General features: G+C 40.4%; 1 protein-coding gene across 2 annotated transcripts; it reads right to left on the bottom strand.

Annotated features, from left to right (window-relative positions):
- Positions 1 to 36: 36 nt before the first annotated feature.
- alms1 (ALMS1 centrosome and basal body associated protein) lies at positions 37 to 15,727 on the bottom strand. 2 transcript variants are annotated; one of them, XM_065297127.1, is made up of 19 exons: positions 15,608 to 15,727; positions 14,919 to 15,081; positions 14,195 to 14,312; positions 12,235 to 14,098; positions 11,832 to 11,991; positions 10,213 to 11,175; positions 9,274 to 9,392; positions 6,446 to 7,388; positions 6,242 to 6,349; positions 4,394 to 4,519; positions 2,740 to 3,545; positions 2,549 to 2,657; positions 2,242 to 2,466; positions 1,897 to 2,159; positions 1,656 to 1,815; positions 911 to 968; positions 767 to 823; positions 471 to 570; positions 37 to 352 (listed from the first exon to the last, which is right to left on the bottom strand). In XM_065297127.1, exons 1-19 carry the CDS (start codon positions 15,674 to 15,676, stop codon positions 308 to 310), a joined length of 6,456 nt encoding a protein of 2,151 aa, XP_065153199.1. In that variant the 5' UTR covers positions 15,677 to 15,727; the 3' UTR covers positions 37 to 307. The 2 variants fall into 2 exon arrangements, with proteins under 2 accessions (XP_065153199.1, XP_065153200.1); XM_065297128.1 differs by lacking the exon at positions 767 to 823.
- Positions 15,728 to 16,134: the final 407 nt, after the last annotated feature.

Genomic DNA, 16,134 nt, shown 5'->3' with positions numbered 1-16,134 from the left:
CCCATATCTGAAGAATAAAGAAATACACAAGGGCCATTACAAACTACTGCTTATTTATTTGCTTTATAAAATATACAAAAATTCAGCAAAGACAGACATAATCAAACTATTAATTTAGTAACAATAGTAAAATCATAATACAATAATTTAACACTGCAACTCAAAAGTATGTATAAGACTATATTAAAATTATTAAATAAAACCTCACACCTAAAAGCAGATTTCATACATAACCACACACACACACATAAATACTGTAAAAAAAATACCCCACATAAACCACTGTTACAGCAGATTTCAGTTAAGGTCACTGCCATGGTGCTCTCCTCCCCAACACACGATTGGTGACTTTCTGCAAAAGAAAAATACAATGTATTTAAATGACAACCAAACTAGTAAACAGTATTTATTTCAAATCAGATTGGACTGGCCTATTTTGTATAACTATTCCTCTTGAACTGTGTACATACTTTGTTAAAGAGTTGAGCATTGAGGCGGTAGGAGCTGTACTCTGCTCGTCTCCTCTCTTCTTCCATTCTTTTTTGTACTTCTGGAAGTTTAGCATATTTCCTGATAAAAATCACACAGTTATTTGACATGGCACTTGTATCCACTTTAACTTTTGAACATTTATTATGAGGAATTTTGTATCTCTAAGGGTATGCCTGGACCTGAACTTATACCTACACATAGGTACCTAACACATGCATGATATATATGTATCTGCAGTTATCAAGCGTTCACATAAATACATACACACTCCTACCTCCTGAGTCTATCTGTCTTGTCTATTCTTCGACTGTAAGCTTTGTTCGGTGCTAAACTAAAAGAAGATGAAGGTGGCACATATCAAGTTCTATTATGTTATATGTCTAGTAAACAATTGGCCTGGATGATAATAAATACTTACTGTTTGGATCGCTGGACCATCTCTCTCCGTGGAACAACTCGCTTACGGGGTACTGGAACTAGTGAAAAGGCATTTTTAATATACTTATTTACATATCTAATAACTTAAAGGAATAGTCTACCCTTTTGCCATATTAAACTATGTTATTACCTCAACTTAGATGAATTAATACATATCTATCTTTTTTCAATGCGTGCACTGTACAGCGCGTCATGAATGTGTTAGCATTTAGCCTAGCCCCATTCATTCTTATGGTACCAAACAGGGAAGCCACCAAACACTTCGTGTTTTCCCTATTTAAAGACTGTTATATGAGGAGTTATACCAGTAAGTATGGTGCCACAAAATAAAACTTTTTTTGGTACCATGGGAATGAATGGGGCTAGGCTAAATGCTAACACATTCATGACGCGCTGTACAGTGCACGCATTGAAAAAAGATAGATTTGTATTAACTCATCTAAGTTGAGGTAAGAACATAGTTTAATATGGCAAAAGGGAAGACTATTCCTTTAAGCTTGTAAAAATGTATAGTACATTGGTACAAATGACCACTTAACTTATATTGCAAATGATATCATTACAAAATTAAATTCTATTTGAGACAGCTTGTATCTCTGTGCATGTGCCATGTATAATGCACATGGTGTTGAACATGAATGGATTATACTTTGAAAGGCTTGAACATTAGATTGTGCATGATTGAGATGTTACAGCACATGGTGAACATACTAGATTAAAGTTACCTGGTCTAAGTGGACGTGATGGTGCTGGGCAGCTGAAGAGCTCTTCTCTCTCTCTGTTGAAGACCGTTTGTATCCTCCTCTCCTCAACCAGCAACTCCAACCGCTTCATTCGTTCTCGCGATCGAGACACAAACCCTGGCCGATAAAGTTCCAAGGCTTCCTGCAGTAAAAACCACTGATGTTATATCAAATTTGCCAAACTCAGCAAAAACCCTCATATAACTAGCACCAAGTCACAAACCTGCAGCGAAAGACGAACAAGAGCTGAGGACTTATCGCTGCTATCACTCCCTATAGCTGTTCTAGATTCTCTTGGCCTCTCTTGCTCCTCTTGGATCTGTCTCTCTCGCAGTGGTTCTCTTATTGCTGGTTCTCTCCAGGGTCGGCTTTTGCTGTAAGGCTCAAACCAGGCCTGGCTTAAACAAGGCTCCGATTCACTCTGTGGCTGGTTTTCCTTACGACCATCAGACTTCAACTCATCAGCTGAGACAAACCATGACACACCTTAAAGAGATTGTGATATAGATCAGTGAGACGTAATGTATGAATTGTTAGAAAGAAAAGAAATACACATGACCATTTGTACCGTTAGGGTAACGGGTCCCGATGGGTTTGCTGCTGGAGTCCCTCTTCAGACCTGACAGAGTATGGGTGGGTTTAGCGGTCGACGTAGTGGGAACTGGAATTCCTTGAACACTCCTGCTAAGTGGATTTGACGTATGGGCATTACTTGAAGCACCAGGAGAGGGAAAGATGGTGCCTACATCACGAGTGTGTCTGCGTGTGCCGTTTATCACAATTTCCAAATCACCTGCAAGGAAGGACACATTTCAGATCTTTCTGTTCATGTCAACAAGCATTTATCTCTTTGTGACTATTCTTGTGTAACAGACCTGCTTGTACACTTTTGCTGAGCAGTTTGACCTTTGGTTTTTTAGTAGATGCATCTCTTTGAGAGGTAATGGAGATAGTGCTTGAAGACGACAAATAATCAGCAGATGCCTGAAAGAGATACAGACCTCAAGACTCTTCTCACATGATTCTGTGAACATTCAGTATTTATTGAGGACAAGCAAAGCCTTACCGTGGAGTCATCCGTGCTGACGGTCTCTGTAGCAACGGACACAGTAGCGTGTTTTGTGCTGGGTTTCCTTCTGCCTATTTTCTGTTTATTGTGGAGTCTGAGCAAGCGTTCAGTGCTTGGCAGTCCTTTACTGGTGACACGGCGATGTCCGAAAGCTCGGAGCAGTCGCTCTGTGTCAATGGTTGACAGGCTACTGCTTGTTTCCATGGACTCGTCTCTTTCAGCAGGACAGCGCCGCATGCTCTCTGCATTCTCCTCCTTCTCAGCCCATGCTTGTCGTGAAAACTGTATTCTTTCCCTTGCTACTTTTTCCCCAGTTCTCAGTCCCTCATCTTCATCACTTCTTATTTCACCTCCTCTACTGGTGCTGTCTGGTTGTTTGACAGTTTTGTCTGTTGGAGTGGTACTGTGAATGAGACGTGATAGACGCTCTAGTCTATCAAGCAAAGAAGTGTCTCCATAATTTGTGGGTCGGGTATCTTCCACGCTCCATTTTTCATTGAAGCGACGCCAAAGTTGGTCCAGAGAACTGTTAATCTCCATACTAACGTCATGAGGCCTTCTGTCCTGCCTGTTCTTGTTCAGTCCAGACGTTCTGATTGGTTGAGAAGGCAGATGCATGGTATGGAGGTTATGGAGGTGCAAATCATCTGTGCTGTAGTCTGCTTCCATGTGCAAAGGGACAAAATTATCTTCATCAGCCATGTCTCTTTTAGAGACATCAGAAGGTTCAGGAGCAGTGCCGTTATACCGCCCAGAGGTGACTACTGATTCAAGAAGACCACTTTTAGACACACTGGAGGAGACTGACAATGGGAGAGACAAACAAAGTGACGAATTGATGTTTTTCCTATTATTAGACATGTGGCCATGCCTTTAAAAAAACGCAGCTAAAAGTTTTAACAATTTACTGTTTTCTAGATAAAATCATTCTACATTATGTAAAGAACATTCTGTGAAAATACAACCTTGATATCTTTACTATAGACTGAGTAAGGTAATGTCAAAGATTAAAATTAAAGTGAAATAAATGATTGAAATCAAAGTTTGATGCTCCTAATCTCATTATTACATGAGTATTAATGAGATTTTCACAGACATGTCAAATATTATGTAACTTTGAAAGTAAAAGAGTTTACAAATTTTTTTTTATTTCTTTCAATTACACTTGCATGATTTTTTCCATATAATAAAAGCATTGTGACCAAAATACAGTGACCAAAAAAGTAAAACAAAAACCTATCCCATATTCCTACCAAATCTGAAGTCACATGATAGTTTTATTCTATAATATTTATAAGACTGCTGTCACCATAAAATTACATTCACATTCATAGTGAAGTTGCACTTCTTACCCAATGATGTTTGGAGACACTGATGACAAATCTCTTATTCTTTATGAAACTGATGTGCAAAAGAGATTTAAGAGCTATAGTGGATTTTCCCATGTTACGCCCAAACACTATAGTTAAATAGCTTTTTTTTTATCATTTTTTAGAGATTAAGTCAATAGTTACTAAATCATCTTTTTGAGCTTTGTGTTTCATAGATGAAAACAATCAAAGACATTTGGAAAACCATGAGGGCGAGCGTACTGCAATTAATGTTTATAAAATATATTCCCTTAAATTATATATTCCCGCAAACATCTTACCTCTCTTTACACTTGACCTCTTACTGTAGATGCCTTCCTTATGTTTTGGCACAACTGCATTGTCTTCTAACTCTCTAGAGCCCAAAATCTCTATATTGAAGTGCGGTGGCACTGCGTCATCGGATCCTGTAAAGGGAGCGAAAGCATGAGCTGGATCAGGGAGGAATCGGATACTCAACCAGCACTGAGACAGTGAGCCCCAAAAGGGTTTGTTATGTGGATAAGAGGAGGCTTGTGTTCATTGGATTGCCTTTCTTTTGGACAAAGAGCATGAATAATGCAGGACTGTGTGTGAGAGTGTGAACCAGCTGCAAGACTCAGGGGGAGGGGCTAAAAAGCTGACAAAAACCAGCACAATTTTCACAATACATTGGCGCTCCTTGATGCTGAGAAAATATGGTATGTGATTACTTGCTAAATGATGCTATTTGCGATACAATAATGCTTTAAGTTTGCAAAATACATTTGAATAGTAATAAAATATAGTTAAAACTAAAGTAGTTTTAAAAAGTATATAACAACATGCATGTTTCACAAGAACTTTGCGATACAATACATATCATGATACAGGGGTTGCTGTGCAATATGTTGTGATATATTGTGGTGCTGTAAAGAGAGAAGATACATTGGGATATTTCCTCTGCTGAAACTATAACAAAACAATTGCCATCAAATATCAATATTGTTTTTTTTCTTTCTTTCTTTTTGAGAACCGATACAGTATTATCAAACAAAATACCGTGGTACTCGCATGTATCGATACAAATTTTTTATACCCCTAACATTTTGGGAAAATAAATCATCAATCTCTTAGTCTCACCTATCTCTCTGCATTGACCTAAAACTCTATGACTTGACTATATATGGTTATCAATTGTAAAATATAGTATATTAATACAAAACACATGAGGATCCCTCTAATAAAGTAGAATAAAGGTTAATAAAGGTAATCACATGTTCCTCAACATCACAGGGTTCCCACACCTTAGTTAACTTCAAATTCAAGGACCTTTCAAGGACTTTCCCAGGTCCAATACCCTCAAATTCAAGGACTATATGCAGGGGCACATTTCAAGTGAGAGCAAAGTTACATTGTGTTTCCTTTAAAGATACATTGTTACAGTTCCCTTCTGAGGGAACTTGCGCTGCGTCACTGCGGTGACACTTTGGGGGCGCCTCCAAGGGTAAGTGTGTCTGAATGTGTATATCAAATTCAACCAATGGTGAGGCTTAACGACAAAGACAGGGTGACGCGGGAGCCAGGAAGTGTATCGCTATCTGAAATATTGGCAAAAACGGCTTTACAGGGACACAGGAAGTACGGCTAGGGAGATGCAGTCCCTCGTTTTTTGATATGAATCAACATTTGCATACGGAAGATATAAGCATTTAAAGCAAACAGTTTGGCATGTGTGCTTAAAAAGTCTAGAATTTTTATGATATTATCATACACTACAAAGGGGAATAATATTTTTTTTTCAGAAAACTTTTTGCATAAAATACATTCAAGCACTTTCAATGATCTGTATCTATGTGCGTATATTTTCAAAACTTCCCAGGGCCTTGAATGTCCCCCCAGATTCAAAAACTTTCAAGGATTTCAAGGACCCGCAGGAACCCTGATTTAGTGTCCTGAATGTTTTGTAATGGCCTCTGTTACACAATTATTTACTAGATGGACCACAAAATAATGATATGTTTATCCAATTAACAATTTAACATCAAATAAATATTTCAAGTAAGTTGAATTACTTGGTAAGCAGTAGTTACCAATTTCAAAACACCAGATCTGGTTACCTACAATTAATTGAGTAATAATGTGTTCAGTAGCAGATTTCTGTAATATACCTGGATGGGAGCTCTCTATGGTTGTGTCAGAGCGATCTGGATCGGCTTGCGGGACGTAGAACAGCTCGGAGCTACCATGAGGTTTGTATGGCAACAGTGTAGGCACAGCTAAATATAGTGCACAAAGAGAAAAAACTAATCACTTTCATTTACCAATATTAAATTAACCTATTTAAATGATGCCAAACAATACACATCATGTACCTGGTGCTTGGACAGTGAGGGTTCTGGATGTCCCAGTCAGACTCTCAGTGGGAGTAATGGTTCGAGGGTATCTGGCTTGCAGGTGTGGATTGACTCTTTCTTCATTCTGGCCTTCATCCAGTTTTTTGGGCTCATATGATCTGGCTTGATTTGATATTGAGTTTACGTAAGTGAACCGTTGTTCATCTGTACTGCATGACATTAAGGAGGAGTGTATTTGGGGCAGGACATCTTTTAAGCTGTTCTGATTAGACAATCTGCTTGAGTGATATTTGACAGAATGGGACTGGTGTTCTGGTCTGGATGATAAGGTGACGGGTTGGAGGGAGAGACGGGACCAATTGGGAGGGGTTGCGCCTGACACATCACTAGACATAATCTGGTTTCTGCCAGTGACTATATAATCAATGTGAGAATCATTCTTTATAACATTCTCCTTGTTATCATCAGCTGTTGCATCTTCATTCTCCTCTTTAGGTTCGCCTCCACCCTCTATCTGTTTCTCTCCATCAGATACATTTGGGATTATGACTGATTGATGTCTCTGTTGTGGATAAGCTATTTCAAGATTAGTATCCATTTCTTTGTGGTGGACATTGTGCTGCAATGTCTCATGCCTGCCACCAGCATTACCTAGTTCAATAGTACCTGTGATAGGGTGATCTGATGGCAACTGTGGAGACGAAGTATGTTGACTGGTCGCAATAGAAATAGAAGTTAAAGACGGGAGGCTAAACCCCTCTCTGAGAGCAATCTGGTGAACTTTGGCTTCCAGATCCTGTTGTTTAGCGGTGTAATGCAAAACACTGGAGTCCAAAGGTTTCTGGATACCTCTCTGTAGCTGATCTGAGGCATGACTATCCATGCTGTGTACAGCAACAAAACCTTTCCCAGATCCGGCACCAACACTGGACTGAGCGCTGCCCTCAGAATCTGAGCTCCACTGAAGAACAGAATGAGAGAAACAAAGAGCGTTGTGTTATATTATGGGGAGGATTTTGGTAAGTGATAGCCGTGAGTGGGAGGTACAAGCTCTGTCCAGAACATGAGTGCATAGAGAAGGTCACACAAACACACAGTGTCTTTACCTTGTACACTCTAGCAGGACTGTCCACAATGCAGCCTGCCGCACCAGAAACAAATTTCATATTATTTTACACTCAACATTAAGTTGATAAAAGAAAAAGTTAAAACATTGAACATTCATTATTTCCCCTCATGCCAAACCCATATGCTGTGGTTTTATTTTACTTGTACTTTTTTTTCTCTTTAGAGCACGACAACCCCTGAATATTACTGTATGAACTGTCAATGTTTGGCACAGGCTAAATAAAAAAACATATTTTTGTGTTTCAACAGCTTAAGTATTTGAAACAACATACAGGTCAGTAAATTACTTAAAAAGTATTGGGACAGATTTGGTTAAAGGGTACATATTATGCCCATTTTTACAAGATGCAGTATAATGCCACTTTTCCATTGCATAGAACCCAAACGGTTTGGTTTGGATCAGCTTACTTTTGGGAGCTTTTCAGTTCGTAGTACCCGATACTCATTTGTTACCAACTCGGTTGGGGTTCCAAGCGACCCAAGCTGATACCAAAACGTGAAGCGAAAACAATGTAGATCCCTGATTGGTCTGAGAGATTCGTCACTACCAGCATCATCTCTATAATGTAAAGATTAGCTTTACCTTCATGCTAGCTTGCACTGTCTCGAGTAAACCTGTTGTCATCTGTGCTTTGCTGTAAGTTCCCAAACTCCCTTTTAGCGATGAAAAACATCCACAGGTTGAGAATCAGGAACACCATAACATTTTTCCAGACTTGCAGTTTGTGGTGCCACATTCGCGACGCGCACATTCGCATATATGCTTAAATGCAACTTGAATGAGGCTCAGCGGAGCGCGTCGACTGACGCCACGGTGTTTGTACAGAAACTGTCATGTGAAACAGAGGAAGTGATGAACGCGAATGTAGATGTGCAAACATCTATTTGTATTGGTCAATTTTAATTTTGTGGTGGACTGAGAAATAAAGGAATGTATGGGAATGTTCAACGATGCGCTCACATGTATGATGTCACAGCAGTAGGCAGCGCAAATATAGCACGCCTATAATCCCTCCCACTCCGAGGTGTAAATACTCGATGGAAAAACTAACCAAGCCAAAGTGAGGTGAGCTGGCCCGACCTGACCCAAGCCGTGGGGTACTACGCAATGGAAAAGCGCCATTTGTCTCAGGTGTGCCTAGAATGTGTCTGTAAAGTCTCAGCTCAAAATAACCCACAGATCATTTGTTATATCATATATGTCCAAAATGCCCCTATTCGGGAGGAAGCAAAAAACACAGTTTTCATGTGTGTACCTTAAAATGCAAATAAGCTTCTACCCTCACTCCCTTTCCAAAAAAAAGTGAACATTTTTGGTTAAAAATATCAAATAGTTAAAAATCTGATTCCTGTGAATATAGTCTGAAACAATGGTATATTTAGACTCATAAGCGCTATAATGTGCTAACAAATCTATTTAGATAAGCTTTTGGGTAAAGTTAACCAGTCAGTTAGTGGCCGTGGGCGGGGCTTTGTTTGTGTGCTGTCACATTAACAAGAAAATCATAACATGTCTAATGAGACTGCTTTGGTTTAATGGGGATTAAATTTTATTTTTATTTTTCTAGGGTTGAGGTGTTCACACACTGCCAACACATAATTATGTCCAAACTCTTTGTAAAAGTGGATTTTGCATAATATGGGCCCTTTAAGACAAAACACTGATGTCCACTGAACGAGTACCGTTAGATCTGTTAGTCCAGCGTGTTGGGTGTTACCTTGGTGTGTTGGGTGTTCAGCAGAAGCTCTCTTTTGATGTCTTCAATTCTCTTTCTGTCTTCAGGATTTAGTTCTAAACTTTCACATTGACGACCAGAAACCTTCATTAGGATCCATTCTTAAAAAAAGAGACAAAATGCAGTCATCATAATCAAACTAATAACTTTCAAATCATTAGAAAAAAACCAATTCAAGAAATGTACTACTGGTTTGCGTTGACAAAATATGTTGTTATAGCACATATTTACAAATAAAATATTAAATAAATATTTAAAATCGCTAGTTGATCATTTAATACCTTAAAACTCATATTTGAGGATCATAATAGCATATTTAAAAAATATTTTACCTGTGATAAAAATTTCTTCATGGCATAGAATAGCTTGAATGTAAGTCTACACCCTTGCCTCATTTAGTATACGTGAATCTATGAATATTCTAATTAGTCCCTGCCTTTACTTAATCACACCAGCACGGACCATAGATATATATGTGCATGGATGCCGAATTCTGCAGTTTCAGACAGGTAGCTGATGGTTTACAATGCAAATATGAGTTAAAGGTTTGCAGCATGCATTTTTTGACGCTGATGTGAGTTTAGAGCAGTGGTTCCCAATTCCAGTCCTCAGTTCCCCCTCCCAGAATGTTTTAGATGTCTCCTTATATGAAACACCTGATTTCACTCATCAGGCTCCTTAATTAACGCACTAACGAGCTGATAAACTGAATCAGGTGATCTAAAATGTTCTGGGAGGGGGGCCGATGACTGGAATTGAGAACCACTGGGTAAGAGCATTCACACTGCACGTGTGAGGGGAGAGTGCTCGCATCACAAAAGTAGAGCTAAAGCAGCAGTGCAGTGATCATTTCAGCGCTAAGTCTATACAGCATATTTATCTATGGCTCGGACTGAATCTTTAAAGAATGTAACGGTGTACCTCGTGCACGGCTATCTTCTGGGTCAGCGGTGCTTGGCCGGCTTGTAACCACAGAAACAGGTGACTCGCTCTGCAGCAGCTTGGCAACTCTAGCAGCCAATGAACTGTCACTGCTGCTGTCACTGTCAGCTGAGGAATGGGATAAACTACTCTCAGAAAAGCCAACAAGAGTATTTTCAGTCTTATCCTGGTTCTGAAAAACTTTTCCTGTCATTAAAGAAGCATTCATCTGCATGGCTGACTGCGATGCAGGCTGCTTCACCTTATCTGGGTCTGCAGCACTGCAGCCTTCAGGCTCAGCCCGTCTTGGGGTCACGCAAAGGTCACGTGACTTCAAACTTTCATCTCTGCTCAGAGAGAGGGCATCAGGCCCTGTAGTCACTGAGTTGGTCTGTGTGGCCTGTTGATGTGCCTCCCGTGAGGATGAAGAGCTTCCCTTTAAAGCAGAGTCGGATGAGGAGCGAGTCAACAGCAGGGAAAAGTTGCCACCAGCTGATGGTGAGGAGACATTGTGAGTGTTTCGACCTAAAGAAACAAGCGAAGTGTCACTCTCTGAGAGGCGTTGTGAGCCGGGAGAGGACGTCAGAGAGGATCGACCAGAGACGAGGCTTTCTGCACGCCCAAGCAAAAGTCTGATTTCATGCAGTGTGCCAGAGCCCACAAAAGAATCGTCCTTCACCTCCTCTCTGGGCACAGGAGGAGTCAGAGAATCTGGGCTGAACTGGTTTGAGAGGCCAAAGCTACCTTCACTTTGTGGAGCATCAGAATGTTGTAGGCTTGATGAAGGATGTAATGTTGAATGAAGTCTTGGTGGAGTACCTGGATGACTCAATATCGTCCCCACACTTCGCTGACTGGTTGTTTGACCTTGCTCATGCACTGACAGGCGGGGTGTGACAGAAGCACTGGAGTCAGTTGAGACTTGACTGGAACTGGAGAATGCCTCCTTTTGAGGACTGTCAACTGCACACAAATAAAGTAAACATAAGGCATTAATGTCCATGTAAAGTCAAATATTAAATGTGTTCTGTACTGCTAAACATGATAGACTGCTCACGATTGTGTTAAGAGCGGGGCCATGAACAGTTGTTTAAGTGCATCATCAACCCACCGTTTTTGGCCTGTCTAATGCTGCGTTCAGACCAGCCGCGGTATATGCGTCAAGCGCAAATGATTTCAATGTTAAGTCAATGTAAAGACGCGTTGACGCGCGTCTGGAGGTCTCGCGGCGCAAATGAGGCGTTTAGCGAGATAGACGCGATTCTGTGTCATTCGCGGGTCTAGTTCGCGCGAATGGCGCAAATTGAGCGCTGCCGCGGGAAACGTACAAGTTGAAAAATTTGAACTTTGGCGGAAAAACGCACCGTGTTAACCAATAAGGAGCTTGCTCTAGTAGTGACGTGATTACACAAAGAGAGCGGAGTCGCACAAGCCCCTCCCATGACACGAATTTCCGTGTAAATGTCTCGATAACTAGAATTTCACGAGCGTCTTTCACGTGTGAATGAAGCGAGTAAACTGAAAATTTTCAAGCGGCAAATTTTCAAAAACTAATTTTCTAATATTATACACTTAAATAAAACTTTTATAGTTCAGGATGTCATACGTCTTTGGCTCACCTTCAGATTGCCGTGTGCTTTTTGTTGGCGTTCCAATTGAGCCTTTGATAGTGCACAGGTCAGTGGGAGAAAATTCAGGTTCCCTGATTGGTCCTCCACGAGTAAATGGATTTAAGATTGTTGAAGGTGATTGATCGATTCCCAGGTTTAGGAGGTACAGCTATAGAGACATTAAAATACAATTGTATTAGTTCATGTAATGTCATATTTATGACATTTTTTAAGTCAACATTAAAGAACTACTGGTAAAATGTAATACATTTCAGACTTGTAAGCAAATGAAGCATCAAATTGATTTCCATCTTTGACATTACCTTACTCAGTCAATATTAAAAATATCAAGGTTATATTTGCACAAAATGTTCTTTACAACATTTACTAGAACATTCCTGTGTTAACTTACAGGGATCCTATCTTCAATGTTGAGTTCCCTGGATTGTGGTGGAGATGCAGGTCTTGAAGTCCAGTAGGGTGCATAATTATCAACCTCAAGACTCATTACAGATGAAGCAGCTCCTACTGATGCCCTCATATTCTGCTCAGCAATGCCACTGCCATGAGAGCTGGAGAGAGTGCTGCTCATGTTGAAACTTGATGATACATCACTAAAGCGACCAAGACTGATGAGAGGGGAGGGATTGACCGAGCTTTTATCCCCCAAAGTAGCTGAACTATTATTCCCTCCTTCACCCCTACCTAAAGGTAAGGATGATGGGTTGCTCAATGATTTGGTAGCTGAAATTATGTCATCAGCTTGTGCTACTGGGACTTGCGGACTGTGTGAATCTGCATTTCTTTGGATGGAGGTTACTACGGAGCTCATTGAGGAGTGAGAATGATTTACACCTGCCCCAATAACATCCATCCGACGGGGTGAGCCACTTCCAGACAGAGAGGAAGAAATAGGTGCCTGAGTAAATGGAGGCTGGCGGATATCTTGAGAAACCATGTGATGGACTGATTCAGATATTGCATCTTGTGTTTTGTTCTTCTGGGGTGGCACACCATCAAATCCCTTTAGTGCCAAATTGTCATAAAATGACCTCCTGGGACTTTGATTGGTTGTCCAGGCATCTACTTTTTGTAAGTAGCTCAAACTAGGAAGAGACTGTACTCTCCCAAGAGCCAAATGAGAAACCTGATCTTTCAGCTTTGTACTAGAGTAAAAAGACTGACTGTTTGGGGAGGGTGAATCAGAGGCAGGCTGACCTAAAACAGGGACAGGTTCTTTAGAGATGGTGTGTGTGTGCACTGTCTGAGTAGTTTCTAAGTCTAATGAAGGTCCCCTGGGGACTTTTGTTTGAGGACACGTGGTTGAGGAATGTTCACCTACAACACTTAAATCCAATGAAGGTATTAAGCCCATTTTGCTATGACTTTCTTGAGATGATGTAGCTACAGAGGAAACAAGCTCTTCTTGGGAATGTACAAGAGAAAGTTTGGTCAGTGCTGGAGGGGGTCTCACAAAGGGTACCGCAGGGGTGGACTGAGACACAGGATGGGCGCTTAGGAATGACCCATCTGCTGTTGTTAGATTACCTGAGCTCCACGCCACTCTATGCAGGCCTGGGAAGTGCATACCACCTGCACTGGCTGGTGTGACATATAGTCCACTTCTGTTCTCAGTATGGTGTCTACTTCCAGGTTCAGAGATTGAGCCTTTATGTATCTCAGACAGAAGCTGATCACGAAGATGGTCAGCTGTTCGATGTGAACGCATCCGAGACTCGCGAATAGTAATGTTTGATGCGTCTGAACTTTTTGTTCTCTGATATGAAGAAGACAATGAGCCTCCTTGTGGCTGCTCTCTGCTGCTAGACTGCAATTCCTCTTCAACAGGAGTGCAAGGTGCAGGCAAATTTGTTTGACCAAATTGGCTTTCAGTTGTATTTGGCTGATTTGAGGTAAGATCAGGCTGATTGCGAACAGTCTCAGAAACAGAGGAAACGGCACTACTGCTTATTACGACAGACAGTGCAGCAGTCCGCTGAGAGGCACTCTCCTCTTCTCCTTCCATATGTCTGTCAATGCTGTTCTCAGCTTCACATACCCCTTGTTCCTTGTAATGGTCTCCAGGTGACAGGCTGTGCTGGGAAAGTGAACAGCAGCTAATTTCAGCCTCAGATAGAGCTGTAGGTGCCTCTAAAGGATGCTGGGACAGATTTCCCTGGTCATGAGTAGTCTCATGAAGGTGGGAGACATCAGCTGCACTGACATGTGAGATCCTGGGACACCTCTCAGAGATAACGGAGAGGTCAGGAAATCCCCTGCATGCAAATACAATGAAGAAGATATCATATACAAATCAATAAAAGAAAAAAATACCCCCCAAATATTAATAAACATGATTAAGCAAACAGTACCGGAGTTGAACAAATTCTGCATCTGTATGATGAAAAAATGTGGACTCAGAAAATGGATGGGATTTGTCCAGGTAGGGCAGCAGGGCTAGTGCAGGTGACAGCTGACTATCCTGAAACTCTAAAAAAAAAAGAAATTGATGTGATCAACATATGGTCTACTCTATATTATGTAAAGACTGACAATAAAAGTTAACTTGCACAGATATTTAGATAATATAAACCACTACTAAGGAAATGCTTGTGTTTTTCAAAACAACTTTATTTTTTATTATTAATAGTAACTTATCGTTGACATAATTTACGTTTATTTTATGATTAAGTTATTTTTCATCAGTCTCGCACTTTTTGACTCACTGCAGGGCTCCAGACTAACTTTTTTCACTAGGAGCACAGTGGCCCCCAATGAAAATTTTAGGGGCGCAACCAGAAAATTTAGGGGCACACACCGTAAATCAACATGCTAACCAAATATTCACATTTCTACTAATTTCCACTGTATTACTAATAAATACTTGGGGATAGATGCAGAAATTACAATGTGCTGTTTCAAATTCAGTGTCACATTTTATTGTGCACTTTTGGAAAAAAAGGTCAAATTTACTGGTTGCACATGTGCGACTGGATGTAAAATTCAGTGGCACACTCTCAAATTTTAGGGGCAAAATGCCACCATTTGGGGGCAGTCTGGAGCCCTGCACTGTATACATGAACGTGATTTGCAAACCTAGTAGTTGTGAAGTCCCAGATCTGTTTATCAGGAGCTGTGCAACTGAATCATGTGTGTCACTTAATGGAATTCCAACATTGTCAGGATCTGTGCATTGTCTGGAAGCCTCTAAATGATGCATATTTTGTCCATGCTGCCGACTGGGAATCTCCGCAGAGGTCTGGAAGAGTAAACACATGTATTTGTTAATAGAAACACATATGCATGCATCATGCATGTTCTTTTATTCTGATTCTCCTACCGAATGTCACATAATGTTTCACAATAGGTTTTTCGGGTTTAGTGCAGTGACTTAAGCTAAATAAGCACTCTAACCCTTTGTGACGGTACTACTGATTTGCGTGTAACTGTAACTGTTACCCACTTAGCTTGAGCCAGCAAGCTAGCAGAGAAACACTAAGTACTAGAAAAGTGACAAGAAAATGTTAAGCGTATTAATGAAGTGTTGTCGTGATTTTGGTTCATACTTTATTAAGTACATACATGACCGCGAGCTGCCATTTAACAGCTAACTTGGTGTACTAGTCACTTGTTGCCACGCAATGACTGTAGGAACAAGATTGTCTCGTTTAGGGAACAAAGACCGGTCATATAAAACTGATATTGCCGAATAAAACACGCAATTAACGACATTAAAATTTTTAATTTAAATAGTTTAAATGGTTTGCAGTTCCCAAAACACTTACTTTGTTTACGTTTGCAGCATCCTCCTCTGAATCCATATTGTGCTGGTGGCCACAGACGTTAACGCGCATGCGCACTAGCAGGATTTTGAATCAACAGAGAAACTGATAAAATGTAAACGGTACCAAAAACAAAAAAAAAATATTTTGAAGAAAGTTTTTAAAATAATTTAAGACACATGAACTCCATGGCCACACCAGTTTCAGTTAAATGGACAATATAGGGGACGGGAGCTCTGCGCGCACAATAATGACGCTGTTGCTATGACAACTTGTAAAGCCCGCAATGCTGCGCGGGAAATAATTTTTTTATGCATGCATGTCATAGTCAAGTCCACAATACAATTTACTTCATGATCACATGCCTGTGCATTGCTTGTTGTTACTACTATCATATTAGCAACTTTCAGGAACCCTTTAATAACATACAGAAGGAAAGTACTCACATAAATGTCATATACCCTAACTCTTTTCACATAATTAAAACATTTATATAATGAGATATAATGAAAATATTTGCATTATAATCT

This window comes from Paramisgurnus dabryanus, chromosome 20 (assembly GCF_030506205.2).
Source record: "Paramisgurnus dabryanus chromosome 20, PD_genome_1.1, whole genome shotgun sequence".
NCBI classification, from domain to species: Eukaryota; Metazoa; Chordata; class Actinopteri; order Cypriniformes; family Cobitidae; genus Paramisgurnus; species Paramisgurnus dabryanus.
Note: the sequence above shows the minus strand (reverse complement) of the source record. Positions and strands in the feature narration are given on the sequence as shown.

Excerpts from the sequence above, each read along its gene's own strand:
- alms1 (XM_065297127.1), bottom strand. The coding sequence starts at position 15,676 with ATGCGCGTTAACGTCTGTGGCCACCAGCACAATATGGATTCAGAGGAG. Across the intron at positions 14,313-14,918 it reads TGGGACTTCACAACTACTAG|AGTTTCAGGATAGTCAGCTG; the intron begins GTTTGCAAATCA and ends TTTTTTTTTTAG. Across the intron at positions 14,099-14,194 it reads GCAGAATTTGTTCAACTCCG|GGGATTTCCTGACCTCTCCG; the intron begins GTACTGTTTGCT and ends ATTTGCATGCAG.